We start from the raw sequence: 20958 nt of genomic DNA, 5'->3' as shown, positions 1-20958 counted from the left end.
TTATACAAAATTGTTTCAAAGAAACTGATGATAGAGATGAATGAGCATTCTTCCCAAGAAGTCATCACTTTGATGGTGCAAATCAGTCCTCCACCTTCAAAATTTGTCTCTTATCGGGGAACGCAGAGACCCAATTCTGGAGATAAGGCGAAAATATGTAAGCAGACAACGAGCCAATAAAATGAGGAACAACTTCTATTTCTCAAAGAAAAATCCAGCAATACTTGCCTCCGCAAACTTTTGCAAAATCAGTTGACTTGAAAACAAATGTAGATAAGAAGAACGGCAATTTAACACGTTTAATCATGAAAATAGCATTCCTGCTGGTAGACACCATAATAAAAACTAGGCAGTATGGATGCTACTATCCCATAGCACATAAACGGAACACGCAGCTACGGATGCAATTGCCCATCAGTGAATTGATTGCAACCCCAAACATCTATTGACATGGCAATGGAGCATGACAGAACTCCATCGAGGTCGACATGCCCATGAATATAAGTTTCTTGAATGTTGGATCACACAAATATCTATTTTGGTCTACCTTTAACGGTCAACACTTTAATCACTTGTTCTGCTGCCTCATCATATTACTGCCAGGCCCCAATTCCTAGCTTGCAGAAAGAAAATGGAAACAACCCAAAAATTGTAGTAAGATCCAATCATGTCACATCTCACAACTTAATTCATAGGTAGTAAGCGCCTTTGCAAATAATACTAGTCTTGAGCGAAACACCATAATTTCCCTCATACATCTTCTGTTCCAATATGAAGTAGATAAAGAAAAGTTTCTGCACTTCCTTACCATGCAGAAAAGTAGCAGCAGACGTCCACTACATTTAACATGTGCTTGAAGTAACAAGCAAGAATGAATACTTAACAAAGGAGAACATCAACATTGGCAGACCAGAGCAAGATTCCATTCCTGACAATCACCTAATGAAGAGCCTCCCTTGCTTTTCCATCTTTTGTTCTTAATGGTGCATAGCAATCCTAGTGACAATTTTCTCTTCTGTTGGATTACTTTCCCTTGCTTTTCAGGGGTAAAACGTAGATATTACACTTCAAAATAAACTGTAACTTTCCCAATTTTAATCTGTAAGGGAACTCTCGTTGACTGAAAGCTTTATCCATGAGGAAGCAAATGAAAACCATTAGATCATAGTGCAAAAACACTCAACTCCTTAAGAATATACATAACCATGTGGTCATAGCCCTACATGCCCCATGTGAAACGAGGTGTTGGAGCAAAACATTATGTATTCTCTTTATCCATAGGCAGGCCTTATCACTAAACAGGAAGTAACCCTCAATTAAAATGATATGAGATGCCCAAATATTATGAAGAAGTGCAAGACAAGCAACGAACTTCTCTGTCTGCATATTCCCGCAAAAAAACTTTTAAAGCAGCCAAAAATCCTTGATGTGTGCGGTGAAGAGAAAGTAATTAGAAAATGCTGGATCTCCAGTAAAATGACAGCAAAACTTATCACACCCTCAACAACATTGATGATACACAGCTCATTGTTGATATAAACCAAAAAAGGAGTTTGTTAGCCCCATTACCTTATTTTTCAGGCAAATCTTGAGTTTTCTCTATGGGTTAATAACATATTCGTCTATGAGAGAATGTAGTGGTAACAATGACCACTACATTCTCTCAGTAATAAACATAACCTAGTTCAGTTCTTCAACGAACATGCTATGAACAGTTCTCCAATTGTAGCCAAGTTTCCAGAATTGAAATTTTAACTGATGCAGGAGCATCTTAGTCATATAATTGTATGTTGTTCTAAAGTAATCATTGAGTAGGGTTTTGCTTGAGTGCTGCCAAGTACTGTAAATACAATTGTTTTAGTAAATACTCGTATGCTACGCATGCACTTCGTTGAGGGTCCTGCATCATTTGCCATTATTAAGGAAAAAATTTTGTTTTGCAGTCCTAACATGATTCATCAACTCGTACAACTTAGTCATCAATGTGGTTATTCTAAAACCTTACATTAGTCATCAATTCCTACTACCTTTGTATTCTCATAGGTAGATTAGCCATTGCCTCTTTCAACATCAAGTTCCATGCCTATAAATACCTGCTCATATGCTCTATAAGCTTTTAATCTCAGGATGGCTGCAATTTGTTCAAAGGCATAACGAAAAGAACTTCAAACAGCACTCAATACTTGAAGTTTACAGCATGTATGTGCGCTATTTAAGAACTAGTAAAATAATAAACTTAATGACTAAGTTGTAGGAGTTCATGAGTCATCCTCCAGTGCTATAAGTATTCCTGTTGTCCACTGCAAAAATAACTTTCCTCATTTTATCACCCAGTTCTGTAGGTAGTAGAAGTTGATAAGTAAGAACTAGTAAAACTTAATGACTAAGTTGTATGACTAAGTTGTAGGAGTTGATGAGTTGTCCTCCAGTTCTATAGGTATTCGTATTGTGCACCGCAAAGAAAATTTTCCTCATTTTATCACTTAAAAATCCAATTCAGCTCTCTTGGGCAGTAATTATTCCCAGAAGCTATTCTTCTACAAAACTATTATGCCTTCTCTTCACCAATCTAATATCTCATGTGCACTGTACTTTTACGTAAACTCTTGTATGGATTGCTGCACTTTATTCAAATCTAAGTCTCAATACCATAGACTGGAGGACAACTCAAACTATATAACTATGCAAAATTTCTTCCTCCTACCTTCACATATGTCCCAGGGAGTGTGGTTGCCTTGGGAAATTTCATACAGGCAGCAGCAGAGCAGCTTCTTATTACCAGATTATGGACTGTCCTTGAATAAATGTCTAATAACAAAATTGGTTAAAAAAAGGACGTCATCTTGCATTGTTTCCATTTCTATTCCTCCTGGGATAACATAATCCAACCACTCCCCAGGCTTTTTGTGCTTTTTTTTTGTTTGCTGTGTTTTTGTGGGGGGGGGGGGGGGCACCACCGGTGGTGAAAGAAAGTAGGAAATTCAGCAGACAAGGCAATCGTGCGATTGGAACTTGTAAAATAACAAACATAACTGGCTGCAAATTCTCACTTATCTCCACTGTGTCCTTTTGCGGGCCCAAAGTCTTTTACTTGTAAAACAAATATGCCTCGAAACAGAACCACTTGTCTTGACCAGATACATTCTTGTAATCAAATTCTTCAATTGTTGTTTTCAGCACTTAATCAAAAACCATAAATCACCCAACATAGTGTAGCTTAGGTGGAACAAATATGGTACATTTTGTGTAACACTATATACAAAATGCCACTAACGTTTTACCATTAATAGACTGAAAGCTGCCAGAACACGCATAGAAAGAACATGTATTAAAAATATTAAAAAAAAATGAAAAAAAAATTTGCAGAAAATGCGGAGGAAGATGAAAAGCTAACTAGAAGCGCACTGAGATATGATCAATCCAGTTGATGGAGTTTGCTTACAGATACATTAGAAAATAGTATCAAACTCCTGGATTGGCACTGCAGAGCATACCCTGAGACAACGACCTGGAGCCCTTCGAGTCCAAACCAAGGCACGATGTCAGCCGAGCGGAAGATACTGCTGTGTGGAGTGGCAAGAGAGATTGGAGACAGCCCATTTGAGCTAACGGCCTGAAAATTCCCGAAAACTAAAGATTTAAAAAATTGAATCTTGATAGAGACAATCTTGAACCAAATAGCAAGTTTTATCCAGAGTAACAATTCAAAATCAAATCTTTGAAAGTAAATAAGAACAACCACAGAAGAAAAATGGCTCAAATTCACATTAGACGGTCAAAAATCAAATCTTTATGGAACATTTGGAAAACCCCCATTTGAGAAAAATCATATTTTGAGGAAAGAAATGAATAGAAATAAGAGGGCTTTGTCTGTTTAGGGTTGAAGGGGATTGCCTTGAGAGTGTTGTTGTGGTGGGAGAAGAGCGGATAGGGATGCCAAGTACTGAAGATGAAGGTGAAGTGGGTCTCCTGATTGATGAGGGCTGTGACATGGTGGATTTGAAAAGGGAAAATGCTGGTCTTGAAAGGGTGCGACAGCGAGTTGCCATTGGAGAGGAAGCGATCAGTTTTTTAGCTGGGCACTAACGGGTTTAGGGTTTAGGGGTATTTGAAGCAGTAGAGTGAAACTGTGAGAGATTAGAATTAGGACTTGGGATTTTCACTGTTTTTTTCCAGTAAAACCCAGAAAAAAGTGTGGTTAAAAAAGAAAAGCAAAGAAAAGAAAAAAGTTGATTTCTCAAGAATCATTTGTCAGGAATCAGACTTTACTTTGGTTAAATAACCTTTTCTCCTCAAATTTATTTCATCCTATTGACAACTTGATGAATCTATTTTAAATGCGAGACTATAATGACAGTATAGATCCCAGTAAATGTTACAAATGTTCTAATCTTTCTTTTATCTGAAATGTACGTAGTCATACATTAGTAGTAAATTTTTTTTTGGTTTTGGTCCTCAGGTAGAAAAGTGCTAAAAGCAACGTGACCCTTTGCTTGTTTCTTCTTCAACTAGCTGCATATCTAGAAGACGTGAAGCTACTGCTGCCTTGCTCCTTTCCTGGTGGCAATTCAGTCGATTAAATGAGATTCTTACAGCCAATTTTTATCAACTCCATATCTTCCCTGAGACGTTGCAGAAGCAAAAGAGTCTCCCTCCAAGAAATTGATGGTTCAGCACAGATGTACAGCTGAGCTAATCAAGTATTTGGTTTTAGCTGAGATCATTATCAAAAAGGGATATGTACTCTCCAATTACACAAAGATTAGCAGGACGAAGGAAACAGAGGCAAAAGAGCCTTGTGCGGATTTGGCATATTGGTATCAATAACAAGGGCAAATAAAACAGCATATCAAGAATAAGAATCTGTATCTAATTTTGCTTAATAAAACATAGATACAATGTTAAGAAGAATGCTATGTTGGAGTTCTATCTTGTAAACAATGCACACATCCAAAAACTTGAAAGCAAGGACACTTGTGCAAAGGCCGTCCTTTCCCAAGATCTGCAATAAAGAACTCTAACGTTCAAGAACTCCAGCTGTTGTAGTAAGCTCTCACTCGAAAAGTTATCATCATCATAGGAGGCGTAGTTTCCCAGTAACTGAATCTACAGTTGATCTACTTCCTGCATAACAATAACAAGTAATTGACCAGACTAGACGAGAATTTTCACAAATAAAGCTAGCGGGAATTCAAGGTATAATTGAACAGAAGCAAACCAGGCCCAATGGCAAGTACAGTCTTCGACCCAGAAGAGACCTGCATAAAGAAATAGGTCTGAGCATTGTATATGTTTCCAAAGAGTCTATTACTTGTAAGGAGAGCAAATAGTATGGTCCTGAAGAACATATGACCCCCCTGAATGTGAGCATTACTTTGAGTCCTAATTCAACGCTAGACTAGTTCTGCACTCTATTAATCGGACTCTTTGTTTTGCCCTACCATACCCATGCTTAACTCTTCATTTTGCAATATAGTAGCCATGTCGGGTGGGACTCCATAACTCCAAAATTACTTTGACTCTTCGTTTACGCAGAACTGAAGCTATCTGTTGCAGCTTATGACCAAATCTTGTACCGTGTTGCTTTATTCTTTACATAGTGATTAATTCTTAGCAAATAGAGTTCATAATATGAGGTTTCATTCTCTGCTTTTTTAGCTAGAATGACCCACATCGAACAATATGCTTGTGTTCTATGCGGGCCTATAACTTCCCTCATCCCCACATAATATCTGAAAATACAAAATAAAAAAAGCAGCTTTTATAATTCAGAACCCTAAATAAAATTCACGGTGGAATTTGTATACTCATTAGTTTCTACGTTGTTACTTCTTGTACATTGTGAGTTTCAAGAGATGAGTAAAGGATATGCAAGACAGCAAGCATTGCCAGAATGATAGCAATAAAGAACAACTGTTAATCACGGTATTGAAAAGCATATATCAATTCATCCTAATCATCATCTCCTTAGTTGGTTAGTTCAACAGTTTGCACTTTAGGTTGTCCGTTGCACTATATTTCCAGCTGGATACAAACAAATATTTCAATAAGTCGAAGTGGACACCTGGGTCCGTCCTGCATCAGCCACAACAAAAGTTGGAAGACCAATGGACTCAGCTGCTTCCTTCAGCTTATTCCTGATAAAAACCCAAAAATTACCTATTGTGCCAGCAAAGATGTTCCTTGAATACATCTAAGTGAAGAAAAAGAACAAGTTAAGATCACCTGCTTACATTTCTTGCAGATTCTTGCAGGTAACAACTATTTTGGCTTGACCACAGAGTTCCCATTGTCTCAACAGAGACCGGTGGCTGCATTCAATACTCATGTAGTCAACAGAAACGCAGTATATGTAAATTTCATGGGATAATCTGATGAATAATTTAACATCTTGCCATAATCCAAAACTCTTCTGGCAAAGTGACAACATTCTCTAATACCTATTCAATGCATTAAATCTGGATTGGATGTTCCTTTATGCCAGCACAGATAAGAAACATAATAACACTTTTGTGTACAAACGTAGGTGAGCATGTTAATATGCATGTACAAAGAGATTGTCTAGGTGCTATATAAATAAGTTTTTTCAGGAAATATCTGTAATAAAACGAAAACCTTTTAATCTTTGATAAAACATACAAAATTGCAGCAAATTGGACACTTTAAAACGGTGATTATAAACATACCTTTGAATGAGTTCTGAGTAAATGCCGGTTGCAGCATCTGCAGGTACATCAATCAAAGAAACAAGCAATGCAGCAATAGCAATAAAATAGCAAAATGGAAAGAGGAAACCCTGAAAACGTATCAAACCAAGAATACTAAAATCTTACGAGCACATTGAGATGCAATTTTTCCTTGCCCCATCTTCAGGTCTTGTCTAACTACCAAAACCTGCAAATCAACATGCCCATTTTCAAAATAAGATGGCCTACAAAAAATATTCAGATTGCCTCTGCAACAAAGATGAAGCAATACCTCACCATCTCTATTTTATGAGATTATGTAGTTTGCAGCAACCCACAACCAAGACAAACCTTTCCTAAATAACTAAACCCCATTTGCACAATAACTCAAAAAGGGCAGCTGAAAAGGTATCCATCAAACAGGAAGACTCTATTGAATAGCCATCCCATAAAAGAATGGTGCACTTCTATATTGTAGAAAGTTCCAATCCAATAAAGGAGACGTAATCCCTCGAAGTACTGATTGTCAGCAAATAACAATCGAATTTAGCAGAGTAATAGAGACTCAGATATAGACAAAATCCAGCATAAGCTTATATCCAAAAGCATTCAAATGAAGCATATTTCTACATGGTATAACAGTCAATAGCAACTCAATATATGACAAAATAGTGATTACAACCAATGGTCTATTTGCATGTTCCAGAACCAAAAATTTTCTCAATGGAATACTGCACAATTCTCTCAAACCAAGGTTCTACACTACTGCCTCTCCTTCCAATTTTTTTATATGACCTGCATGTATTAGTATCCACTGCTATTCAGCTTCAAGATTACATGAGGGATTAAAGCAACCAACAAGAACTGCATCACAGTCTCCATAGGATACCTTCATCCTAAAGCCAAAAGAAGCTAAAAATTTACTAGTAACTCGGTATTTCAAATGAAACAATAAAAATCAGAAGGTACCAAAATACTATCAGCTTTTTAAAATAGGACAAAGTATGCAATAAAAAGGAATTAAAAAATGCAGTGAAAAGTCACCATTTTTAGCTCCTCATCAGCAGCATCAGCTACTGATGTCAATCTTTGATTTTTGCTGGATAACAAATTGCTCCTTTTAGTAGCACTAGTAGAAGCTTTATTGGGCTTGGACAAATCCAAGAACAACCCAAAAATAAAGCCAATTATCAACCCTGGAATGAAGTTTTCTGGCTTGAAACTTACTCCCAACCATTCTTTCTTCTCTTCTTTCTGCTGAATTATCATTAAAACATCAGAAAAGCTTAGTAATTAAATGAATAAAAAAACAACCAAGAAACAAAATAATGACATGCGTTTTTTGCTTTTTCTGTTTTCTTTCTTGAATGTAATATCACCTTTTTTGATGGCTGGGAAGTGTTCCTATAAGAACCCAGCATTGGGTTTTTAGCTGTTGCAAACTTTCTGTTCTGAACTTCTGATACGGTGGGCGAGAGAATAGAGATGGTTGGCCGCAGTTAAATTTGCAGAGCGAAGCAAGGTACGACGTCGTTATAATTGGAGCATTGACTGCATTTGATCTTTCACCCTCACGGGCCTTAAAACGTTTTAGGTGGGCATGTCAAGACAAGAACAAAGCCAATGGAATTAAGATGGGCAGCCCAATCCAGCAGCTCAACAGCCCCCCGAGCAAGGTCCAAAAGACTATTTCACAAACCTCCCTAGAGATTTTTGACAATTTCAAACAGTACCCCCTCAAGTTTTAATAATTACACATACCTCGCATATATAAAAGAAGATACTGACCATCCTCACATCATCACATTTAAAGTCTAAACTGAAAATTTTTTCCAAAAAAAAAATATAGAAAAAAAAAAGAACTCAAAGTTAGATTTTAATTCGTCTTTAATTCCTACAAACCAACGACCCCCCAAAAATGGACATTCTAAATGTCAATTTCATTTTTATTTGCTAGATGTCAAATTTATTGGAACAACTATTTTGGTAGCTGGTCTCAATAATACTTAGCCACTAAATACAACTATGTATATGTGGATTGAATCCTTATTGGGAGAGGGTTTGGATTTGAACTTCAGAGTTTGACCAGTGAATGAGTTTTGGGCATTAAGTGGTGCCCTCTTCTTGCTTGTAGATTGAAAAAATAAATAAATTTTGAGAGGGTTGGGAAACTTGACCAGATAACAACATTTGGCCAATGCTGCGAGATTGGACATTTTTTGTATACTAGTAGACTTATATATATATATATATATATATATATATATATATATATATATATATATTTTGTTTTTAAACAATATATAATGATCAATTTGTGTACAGTATATTTGAGATAAATTTCATGAGGGCAATGACTTGAAACTTTGTTCTGCACACTACAGATTCACAGTGTTCTTCTTGATAATTGTAGTAACAAAATTCCAATTGTGTAATGATTGTGAGTGTGACTAGAATTTTCAATTTTGACCAATTAAAAAGTTTGAGGCGATAAATTGAAAATCGCCAAAAAGTTTAGAGTGGTAAGATAATATAAATTTCAAGAGATTCCAAATTTAAGGCGTTTGCAGATCCAAGATATTACAATAGACCTTACAAAAAATTTCCTCATGCGCCAGAAAATGTATCCACTTTTTCTCTTTTTTTTTTTTTTAAAAAAAAAAAATTTCAAGCAAAAACTCTTCGGATTTTGTCCCTCCATTTATTTGATTGATGATAGCAACTCATGGCACATAGAAATCAATTATTAGCCTTCAACTAAATTATGGGAATACGAACCAGTCATATGACTCTTCATGGAACCTCTTAGATTTCTGCTCTTTTGAGGTCCCAACCAATTGTTCTCTTTATTGGAACTCTAAAGGTATAGTTCATTATTTATAGCTCTAAGATAACACTGTCCCAGAATTCAAATAGGCAGATGTAACGATACATGAACTTTTCTCCACCATAAATATGATCTTTTGCAGCTTCAATTGATGTCATAAACTCAAAACTTTTCACAATGCCAAAAGGTTCAAAGAAGAGGAGAGCTGCCAAGAGAAAGAAGGAGGAAGAGCTCCAAAAAATCTTGGATTCAAGGGTTGCAACGATATCTGAAGGTAATATCATGTAATTATTCTTTTTCTTTTCTTTTCTTCTTAAATGAACCATTTCACCTACATTACCCTTTTGAATATTGTGCAGTATTCAGACTATAAGGTTATGTAAACATGACATTCTTATTGACTGTATTTTTTATAGATGCGATTGATAACAGCAACTTCTCAAAAGATGCTAATCTAGGAGATCATCCAGTCGTAGCAGCAAGCACTATTGTTGATTCGACGGAACCAGAAGATAAATCTGTAAATGATGATGGCGAAGCTATTTCAGACGAACTAAATGTGCTGCCCTCAGTCGGTACAAAGACTTCTTCTTCAGTTTTTCTAGATTTGAAGAAGGAAGAAACCCAAGGCTACCTGGTTGCTAATGACGATGATCCCATGATCTATCATGCAGCCGAAGGTGAAAATTGTGCGAAGGAATCCGAAGTTGGCTTGACATCCAACCAGGATTCTGCAAACGTTTTCTCTAAGAATTCATCTGAAGATGCAGTTCATGATGTTGATGCTCCAGTTGACATTTTGCATGAATCAGTTGAAAAAGGAAATGGAGACACTTATGTCGAAATGAATGATGATGCACCTTTCGATTCACAGACAACAGCGATATCAAGGTCTGATAAAGGAAGCCCAGTTCAGGAGAAAGGTGATGCAACTTTGACTGATCATATGGCTTCTGAAGCCAGGGAGGACAGTCTTTGGCAAGATGATGGGGCATTACAGGCTTCTCACAATCGCCTGGTAAGTGATCATAATTCATAAATAATCCGACTTTCTTGATCTTAATACAGAATTTATTAGACATAGAAGGTGATGTGATTAACGAAACATATGAGATTCAGTCAAGCATTGTGATTTTTTTTCTGTTTGTTTTCCATGAACAGGTTGGGATTCTTTCTCACAAAGAAATTGGTGTTGAGGATAAAAATATTGGGCATGACAGGAAGACTTTGGCTGTTTCGGAACAGGATGACATTTTAAAGACTGCTATTGAAGAAGTATTGGATACAACAAATAAATTAAGGGAACTTCTGATAAAATTACTTCATGGCCTTGATACTATTCAGCCTATGGAAGTTGCATAATGGAGTCAGTTGTGTCTCATTTAATATTGTTTGGTTCAGTAAAGCTGAGTGGAAATTTTTTTTTTGTCATGGTTAAATAGTAGTAAGAAGATTGGAATCATTTCTTTGATAGATTTGATTACGGAATTATCAAGAAGGCTATGGATTTTCTTTTCCATTTTATCATGTCTTCAGTAACTAGTTGTTCATTTTTGTTCCTTTTCTTTTTTTTCTGTTTGATTCTTTTCTGAAGCCATTGCAAGTATGCCAGACAAGAAAATACATTTTGCAGAATCGAATTTCAGGTGGACGAGTCTTGCTGCAAAAAAAAAAAAAAAAAAAAAATTAGAGGACGTAGAATGCAATTATAAGAAACGGGTGCCGTAATTTTGAAGTAATCGGAATCTTTCACTTTTCGTCTGTATTCTTTTGGATTACTGAAGAAGTGTAACACTAATTAGTGGTTAAAGATAATTTGTAGGCCTAAATGGCTTTAAAAGAAAAATTATCCACAGCCATTTTGCGTATGGTGCAATGCAAATATGCAATCCATCTGATATATTATGATTGCTAAATAATAATTGACGATATTTTTTGGGAATGTAATTGAGTTTTAATTGAAGATTAGGGGACTCAAATTCCTAATTCGCATCCATTATTTATATTTGCTGTCATTAGAGTGGAATTATCTTATTGCTTATCAAAAAAAACCCTCAATTTGCATCCTTTTTACCAAACCTAACCTCTCAATTTGCATCCTTTTTTAAGTTTGGGAAGTCATATTGTACAGGCATATCCATACATGTTATGTGTTGCACATCTCCTCCTACCCTTTCATACTCCAAGTATGAGTAATCTAAGGAATAAAATCTACACATCCCATAATTTGTAGTATTTGATATACACTTTTTTGTTAACAGAAACTATTATTAACGGTTAACTCAATAACAAGACTGATGATCACCTCTCATCGTTTGGATTATTATTTTTAAAATATTTTGTAAAAAAAAAATTACTCTGTCAATTTGATGTTATATATATAAAGGAAAAAAAAATAATTAAAAAATATGTTCACAAAAATTTTTTAGTAAAATAAATTACAGTACAAATAACTTGGCAAAGTATTAAGTAGCATGGAGAAGTTGGATAACATATGACGTGCCTTGAGGGCAACCATTGGAGGGGTGACCAAGTCAAGTCAAGACTTTCCATTTCTTCACCTCACACAATCACCTCACGTGTCCCTCAAAACTGTCCAAAGAATCCCATCCACAATATTCCTCCCTCTACAAAACAACGCCACTTCCTTTCACATTTCTAGCAGCATATGATCCTTTTATCCTGTCCTATCCTATGACAAAATAAAAAACATCTTCCCCTCCAAACTGCAAATAACTACCTTTCTATTTCCCCGCATATGGAATCCATCGCATCCAGTTCATCCCCTCCTCACGACCAGCAGCACCACCGTTTCGAGCCGACGCAACCTCTCGCCGAGCGCATTTTCCGAGCCCTTCGCCACCGCCTCCGCCTCCTCCACAGGTTTGATTCCTCCTTCTTTGTGTTAGGCGCCACAGGAAATGTTTACACTGTCAACTTATCCGCCACCCCATCATGCACCTGCCCTGATCGCACCGCCCCTTGCAAGCACATTCTCTTCGTGTTTATACGCGTTCTAGGCGTCCCCCTCGATGATTCCTGCCTCTGGAGGAGGAGTCTGAGGCCGTGCCAGCTCAACCGCCTTCTCGCTTCGCCTACGTCGACGGATGCCTTAGCCGGGGCTACCGTTCGAGAGATGTTCCACCAGCTGTTTTTTCAGGCTGGGCCGAGTACTTCAGGCGGCCCTCGTGTTGACGTGGAAGATGGCACGGCTTGCCCGATATGTCTCGAGGAAATGGGGAAAGGAGAGAAAATCGTAGCTTGTGGGACCTGTAGAAATCCAATTCATGAAGAATGTTTAATGGCGTGGAAGAAAAGCAGCAGAAGAAGATCAACCAGCTGTGTACTTTGTCGCGCTAGGTGGAGAAATACGGCTGATCAAGACAAGTACTTGAACTTATCAGCTTATATTAGCGAGGATGACATGGTTGAAGATGAAGGCCATTGCAGCTATCAACTCTTCAGGCCTCCAAGAATCCTCTGTGGGGATGATAGATAGGGCTGAAGGAGTGGAAATTAGGGAAAGAAGACTATAACTGTATATACATGCTAAACAAAACAAGTTGGTTGTTTTGGAAAAGAAAAGAAAAGAAAAGAAAGAAAAGAAAAAGTTGGAAAAGAAAAGAAAGAAGAAAGAAAGAAAAGAAAAAGTTGGAAAAGAAAAGAAAGAAAAAGTTGATTGTTTAAGAGTCAATTTTGTTGGAAACGGAATTAATATTCCAACCCTCGTGCTCTTCGAATTATGTTTTTCTTGCAATCACAAAATTAAAAGTTTTAGGGCCTTGTATGTGTGTATGTGTATATATATATATATATCACATTGCTTAGGGCTTTCAATAATATATAGTTTGCATCTTGTATTTATGAATTTTAATTAATTAACATGTAGACCGCCTTTTATCTATATATTTCCATCAAAGTAGTACTTATTATAAGTCTTCTCTTCTTGAAAAGAATTTCGTGCTAGAAAGGAAGGGAGGGATCATTCGATCGATTGCATTTTGGTCTAGATTGGAAGCGCTATAAAATTGAAATCAATTCTTCTAACAAATTTGACTTGGAGCTTGGATAAAATCAATTGGTGCCAAAGGCTCCCAAAAGGACAAAAGCACTTCGTAATTCGATATGAATTACAATTCCAAACGCAAGCCATTCAGCACCGGAGCGGAAATGTATGAAATTTCTTGAAAGCAGCGGCATCTATAGTAATATGTCAAAATCAACAATAACTTATCGTGTCATTTCCGCTAGAAAACTTTCTTCACTTTCATAAATTAATTTGGTTTCATGTTCCCTCTCTAGCCAATAACCTGAAACATCCTTAGTTTGATTTATCATATCATCTAAATTTAAAGGGAAAAAAATCTTTTTTTTTTGGGCAAATTCCACTTTACCCCCTTGTGATTTAGCGTTTTTTCACATAACCCCCTATGATTTCAAAATCTATACATAACCCCCTTATGGTTTAGATTAAAGTGTCAAAGTAACGGAAATAGTCACTCGTAACGGCGTCACCTAAAATGTCAAAAATACCCTTATGTAAGGTTGAAATTTATGTATTAACCAAGGGGGATTATGTGTATATTTTGAAAATCATAAGGGGGTTATATGGTAAATTATTAAACCATAAGGGGGTTATATGGTAAAATATAAAAATCATAGGGGGTTAATGTGTCATGTATTTATAAGGGTAATTTCGACATTTTTAGAAGTTCCGTTACGAGTGACTATTTCCGTTACTTTGACACTTTAATACAAACCATGAGAGAGTTATGTATAGCTTTTGAAACCATAGGGGGTTATGTAAAAAAAAAAGGGTAAACCACAGGGGGGTAAAATGTAATTTACCCTTTTCTTTTAAGCCTCTTACATATTCAATTTGTACTTTTTTTTAAGTCCCCCATGCTTAAAATTCAACTTTATCATAATAAATAATGCATGCCAGGTGCCCTACGATAATGCGACAAAACATGAAGAGTTATCACCATCCACCGGATAGCAACAAGCAAGCATGCGCCACATAATATGTGTCAAAATCTAATGGACTAAGCAAATCAAATCTTAACACATCGACCCGACAAACGGCAATTTGATTTGTGCCTGATCAATTAAAAGTCTCATGAGGATATATAAGAAGAAATTGATTAGTCATCATGTTTTTGGAGTTTCTTACCAGGATAATAAGAACAAATGATGGGCCTGATCAATTGAATTCTCCAATAATATAGCAGCTGTCTTTGGATTCTTCAAACTTCATCGTTGCTTCTCTTCCTTTTTAATTGATTTCAGTTCATACCAGCGCAATACGATCTCACGGTTAAGTGTTTCTGGCAGAAAAAAAAAAAAGAGTTTCTGGCTCAATTTGAAGGATAAAAGGCAACGTATGGGAAATTTTTAATGCTCTAAGTCTTTTTGATGTATAAATTTTGTTATTCTTTTGCTGATAACGAATGCAGTATTCATTTCTGTTGTTGTTGTTGTTGAACTTCAAGGAGGTCTTAACTTGTGCTCATATTTTGGTCTCCAATCAATTGATGGATTTTGAGCAGGAAGCTGTACAAGTTACACTTTCATATATGAAGCATTTTTGGTACTCTACGTATGGGTTTTAGATGTCAATTTTCAAAAATTTACATGATATGAAATTCAACAAAGGTGGATATGTATTCAAAGATAGAGGGGTAAGAACCATAGGGCAATTGAAAAAAAAAAAAAAGGAGAGACAAGTGATCATCTAAATTAATTTTCACAAACATCATCGATAATGAATTTCTATAATATTCATGTGATATTGTCAATCTTTTTATTTTTTTTTGCTTCTATAAGTACGTAGAAATTCAATCCTTTGACTAAACGAACATTTTTTTTATGCCACCTGAGTTCGAAACCTTTCACTTACACTATTTACTTATATTTATTGTCTCGTCATGTATATAAAATTTAACTTTGCACGTACATATTTTTAGTCTTCTAGACATATTTGTTCGACTTTTGATCCTTAGTTTTTTCCATTTACCAAAGATTCAGAGTGTCTCTTAAACCACAAAAATGGGTTTCATACCAAAAAATAGGTTTCAAAGTTAATCATGGTGATACTTTAACACGGACTTATAGTAGCATTTATTCATTGCTATCTGCACAAGTTGGAGCAACGGTAACAACGATTACTTTCTCATAAAAGATCATGTGACTCGTAACAGTGATGATTCATGATGGTGATTGGAGTCAAATCCATCCAAATATATATATATATATATATATATATATATATATATATATATATATTTTACAAAATGAAAAAAATTTATTCATTGCCTACTAGCAGATGGTTTGCAAGATTCCAACTTCAAATGTTACATCCACCATATCCGCCAGGAGGTTTTACTTGGATTAGATATCACACGCGGCACCGCCCTGAGACTGCTTTCTTCTAAATCAACCAGTCCAAGTGCAGAAGTTTTCTATTGGAATGTTTGTTTGAGAGATCAAATTATGTGGCTTACTACAATTATAGGTTGAGCAGGGGATGAAATCTCAGTAGTATCTGACGCCAGCGCCGCCCTTCACCTGTCACTGGCAAACGCTGGCCAACAGCAAGGTGGAACGCTGGAACAGCCATTCTTCTCCAAGTTTAAACTTAGCTTCTGCCTTTTGATTTCCACATTTGTGTGCCTCCCTTTGAAGAAATCAGATTTTGAATCCATTATTGAATTTGTTTGGCTTGTGTGAAGTTGGAGTAGTTATGTTTGGACAAATAATAATAATGTATTACATTATTTTCTACTTTTACAGTGTCTTAATTTACCGCAGATTTGGATTTGAATTGTTTTACGAGAGACTTGATCATTTGATTGCATAATTGGTCTTGAACGAAGTTGGAGCATATAATTGGAGCTAAGTTTCCTGTTATGTCTGGATTTCAACCCGATTCACTAATTCATTAGTGACCTAATTGCCACTCCTAGTTCAAGGTGGCTTAGTCCTCCTTGATTCCTCTAGATCTACTCCGCCTTTGATAGTGTAAAAGTTGGAATAGGTTAATCTTATTATGAGTGTGTTTGGATTGTAAGTTATTTGCTCAAATATATTTGCTTACATCATCATTACAATTTCCAATACATATTTTTATCTTCTCAATTACCTTTTTATCTCGCATACATCATATCACAAAAAGTACTATAGTAAAAATATCTCAAATAACTTACAATCCAAACACACTCGTCAACCAAAAAAGAAAAGAAAAAAAACAACTTAATCTTTACTAAAAAAAAATGTAATTATCTGTAAAAGTTGCTTGTCCATATATTGATTTGTAAATAAAAACACACAATTATATGACACTCCTAATCCATTTATTCAACAGGGGGTTAAAAAAAAAAAAAAAAAAACAGGGGGTTGTTTAGAACTGAGAAATTTTCTACTAATAGACCAATGGCAAATGTAAAGGTTTATTAAAGGATATGGCAAATTGTCAAGTGCCACATCCCATCACTGTTCTAGCAACTTTTCAAAGAACTTTGCCCAACTCAAAATACAAACCGAGAAGTCTTGTCGGTCCAACGATAGATAAAATAAAGGGAAAATGATGGATTTCATCCTTCACATTTTACAAAAAATATTCTTTTCGTCCCTCACTTTTAAAACGAAATAATTTCATTTTTGACATTTAAAAACTAAAATTCTTACATCCCTGAACCCAAATTTCAATCTAAATCAAACCACCAATCAACCTGATTACAAATTTTGGGGGTGTAATTGGTAGATTACTTGATTACCTCAACTTGATATTCATGTAAAATTTAATGAACCCAAAAATAAAAAATAAAAAATTATAACATAAAAAAGAAAGATTAATATTTCCTACATTATCATTGTATACACTGACGGTTTTATGTACCGCCATATCATTTCAATTTAAATTTAAACACCAAAATTTATATTTATGATACACATATAGATTCGCAAGCGGATATACTAACGGTGCATGAAAAAATTTACTCAAAAAAAAAAAAACTCTACTATTCCAAGACAAAGAATGGCCTTTATGCTATAATTTTTATTTTTTGGTTTAATAAATGTCATGTGAATATGATGAAATTGACCGAGTGATCTATCAATTTTATTTCCGAAATTTATTACTGAGTTATTGAAGGATTTGATTCAGATTAAAAATTAAGTTCAGGGATGTAATAGTTTTAATTTTTAAATGCCAGGGATAAATTTACTTCATTATAAAAATGAGGGATGAAAAGAATATTTTTGTGAAATGTGAAGGATGAAACAGGTCATTTTCCCTAAAATAAAAATAGATGAACAGTTGACCACGTTGCACCTGCAGGCTTATATAGAAATCGAATTTGGTAGAATAGATAAATGTAACACCTGCAGTCTTTGCAACGGCAAGTCCACCTCTGTTTTTTACTACTACTATTTTATCTTCTCTCAGAAGCAACCGGACGACTACTATTGACTTTGAATCCTGAATTCGTATCTTCTGAGCTGAACATGGATAAACCCACAACCTCCAACTTCCTAGACTCGGGCAGCAACAACATGGCTCTCAAAGTCATTGCAATTGCCACCGGTGAATCTCACACTCTGGCTCTCACCGGTAATTCGAAATTAATTGACATGTGTTTCTGTAATCTTGTTGAATTTTTGGATATAACTCAGTAGTGCAGTTTTTGTAATGCATCTTTTTTCTTGGTGAAACAGGGGATGGAAATGTGTATTCTTGGGGCAGAGGAACCTTCGGTCGTCTGGGCTCAGGTTCAGAATCTGACCTACTTTTGCCGACCAGAATCAGATTCTTTGAAGAAAACAAGCTTAAAATTGTTGGGATTGCCGCTGGGGCTTATCATAGTCTTGCGCTTGCAGGTTCTTTTATTTTCAAGATTGATTATACAAGCTTTATTATTTATCTTCGGTTGCTTTGCTTTATTTCCTATTAGATGATTTGTTCATAAAGAAATTTTGGGTATGCCAATTATTTTACTACTATATTTTAACTTGAATTATGATTGAATTTATGATATGGCGGTGGCAGATGATGGATCAGTCTGGGGCTGGGGACATAATGTATGTATCCTTTTGCAGTTATTTTTGCCTGTAACCTGTTTGATTTAGTGATCAAGATTGAATATTGAAAATTCAGTTTATTTCTTTTTGTGGGTTTGCCATTTTTTTTTTCTTTTTTGGTGGTGGAAATCTTGTCTATCCTTGACTCTTACATGGATGGCCAAATTGGTAGCCATGAAGAGAATTCTTCATTGCCTTGCTTGTTAGAAGGGTTTCTCGGATTGGGATCACCGAATTTGGTAACTGATGATTTGGAGACTGTGACGAAGACACCCTTTAAGGTATTGAATAGCTTGCATTTCTGGGTCATCTTGAGGTTTTTCTGGGTTTTGACATTGAATTTTTAGGTCTCTTCTGTCAAAGCTGGAGGAATGATGTCTCTAGCAATTGATGATCTTGGTGGTCTCTGGATATGGGGCAACTGCCCTCATCCTCAGCAAAGCATGTCACCCCAGGGGGAATTCTCTCTTGTTAGCTGTTCTGCCCCAATTCCCCTCTGGAGTCTTCATGGTCAGACTGTGGTTAAAGTGGCATGTGGGAATGAGCATGTTGTAGCGTTAGTGAGTGCTGAAGAAACTTATAATGGCAATGACCTTTTATGCTATTCCTGGGGTTCTAATAGCCATGGCCAGTTAGGCTTGGGAGATAAAGAGAGCAGGTTATACCCTGAAGTTATTCAAACATTTAATTTGGAATCTCCATGGGCAGTGTATGAGGTAGCATGCGGTGCTTTCCATACAGCAGTTCTGACTAACAAAAAGGAACCGAGTGACACATTAGAGAGCTTTTGCTGGACTTTTGGCCTTGGGGACAATGGGCAGCTTGGTCATGGAACAACAAAAAGTGTCCTATCCCCTGAACCTGTGTTGGAGTTGCCACAAAACACATTCCTTATATCTGTTGATTGTGGGTTATTTCACACCAGTGTTGTTTCATCAGCTGGAGACGTTTGGTCATGGGGAATGGAAAAGGGGCTTGGTCTGTGCCCTGATGCTAGTTTCACTGGAACTGATTCCGGAGATGCTATTTCTCCCCTGTTGATTACATCCAGTAGCCTCTATGGGCCTAGAAATCCTGAACCTGTTCAAGTTGCTTGTGGTGCAGCCCACACTGTTCTTGTTGGAGATAAAGGGTATAAGCTCTGGTCTTGGGGAAGGGGACGAAGTGGAGTCCTTGGAAATGGTAAATCAGATGATTATTTTGCTCCTACCCTTGTATTGTGGCCACCGCTGGTAGAGGACTTCAGGAAAGAGGTATCAGGAAATGGTGGTGGTGGTGGTATGAAAAATGAAGCAAAGAATCCAGAAGCAATTGCAGAGACGGAGAAGATGTTGTCTGCCGCAATGGAGGAGATGAAGCTCCTTGCTTCCAAACTTTCCGTAATGGAAAGGTATGCAAGCATCCTTCATGGTTCAGTCTTTGGGAAGGCTTTTGAAGAGCAAGATATCCCAATGTCGCTGCAGAGATCAGGTACATTTGACATTGCTAAAGAGTGGGAGAACATGTTGGAGTCATTGAATCATGGCAACCTTGTCCGACTGGAGAAGTTTTATCGTAACATGCTTGCAGGCGTTAAAGACAAGCTGATGAAGAGGAGGATACAGGAATTAATTAAAGAATGCCTCAATTCAACAAGTAATGGAAACTAAAGGATAGGAAGTAATAGCATGGTCATGAAGATTTGAACTTTGTTACGAATTTGTGCAGGATGGAGTGCTAAATTAAAGTTTTTCTTTGATCAGGAAGCTTGTATACCTATGATATATTTTTTTTGGTTGTGAAATTTAGTTTGGAATAATTTTGTATTTATGGTTAATAATACGAATATCAATGGTCCTGGGATAGTTACTTATGAACAATTGATTACTGGTCCTATGTTGGATCTTGTCAAAGGATGGGAATCAGTTTCTTTTGAATATGTTAGAACACATGATCTGGAGATGCTTGGCATATTCAGTTTTATATATCAGTTCCTGCATATAAGATAGCGCTTTGGAAGACATTTTTCATTCATCAGGCCATTCCCTGCTTAAAAATGTACATGCTATACCGTGTCCAAACACATGACGAAGTGGCAGACAGAAGACATCACGGAGTGACTGCAACCTATCTTTGCCATCTTGTAGAGAAGGAGTGTGATATAATTACAGCCAAGGTAGATAGTCGCTAAATAGAACAAGGCCGTAGATAGCTGCAACCTCAAATTTTGAAACCATTGAATGATCCAAGGTACACTGTACAAAGAGAAAGTTGTAATCCTCGAAAGTTTTGTTGTTTTTTGGAATTAAAGGTCAAAGGACTTTTAACTGATCCTTACTCGAAGTTGCTTTTCAAATTATCTCTAGGATTTAGATTGAGAATAATTCC

General features: G+C 36.3%; 3 protein-coding genes across 4 annotated transcripts; 2 read left to right on the top strand and 1 right to left on the bottom strand.

Moving 5' to 3' along the window:
- Positions 1-4849: 4849 nt before the first annotated feature.
- On the bottom strand, positions 4850-8219 carry LOC113705668 (uncharacterized). 2 transcript variants are annotated; one of them, XM_027227587.2, is made up of 8 exons: positions 8066-8219; positions 7731-7940; positions 6834-6894; positions 6687-6723; positions 6234-6311; positions 6065-6137; positions 5219-5258; positions 4850-5124 (listed from the first exon to the last, which is right to left on the bottom strand). In XM_027227587.2, exons 1-8 carry the CDS (start codon positions 8105-8107, stop codon positions 5075-5077), a joined length of 591 nt encoding a protein of 196 aa, XP_027083388.1. In that variant the 5' UTR covers positions 8108-8219; the 3' UTR covers positions 4850-5074. The 2 variants fall into 2 exon arrangements, with proteins under 2 accessions (XP_027083388.1, XP_027083387.1); XM_027227586.2 differs by having other exon boundaries at positions 7731-7943; positions 8066-8218.
- A 3842-nt stretch (positions 8220-12061) lies between these two features.
- Positions 12062-13417, top strand: LOC113706671 (uncharacterized). The gene has a single exon (XM_027228611.2). It carries the CDS (start codon positions 12272-12274, stop codon positions 13010-13012), a length of 741 nt encoding a protein of 246 aa, XP_027084412.1. The 5' UTR covers positions 12062-12271; the 3' UTR covers positions 13013-13417.
- Positions 13418-17867: 4450 nt separating this feature from the next.
- LOC113706998 (uncharacterized) lies at positions 17868-20507 on the top strand. The gene is made up of 5 exons (XM_027229140.2): positions 17868-18124; positions 18229-18390; positions 18560-18595; positions 18748-18872; positions 18939-20507. Exons 1-5 carry the CDS (start codon positions 18019-18021, stop codon positions 20238-20240), a joined length of 1731 nt encoding a protein of 576 aa, XP_027084941.1. The 5' UTR covers positions 17868-18018; the 3' UTR covers positions 20241-20507.
- Positions 20508-20958: the final 451 nt, after the last annotated feature.

The sequence above is a fragment of the Coffea arabica genome, chromosome 8c, assembly GCF_036785885.1.
Source record: "Coffea arabica cultivar ET-39 chromosome 8c, Coffea Arabica ET-39 HiFi, whole genome shotgun sequence".
In the NCBI taxonomy this organism is placed as follows: Eukaryota; Viridiplantae; Streptophyta; class Magnoliopsida; order Gentianales; family Rubiaceae; genus Coffea; species Coffea arabica.
The sequence above is the reverse complement of the archived record's forward strand: the minus strand, read 5'-3'. Positions and strand labels throughout refer to the sequence as shown.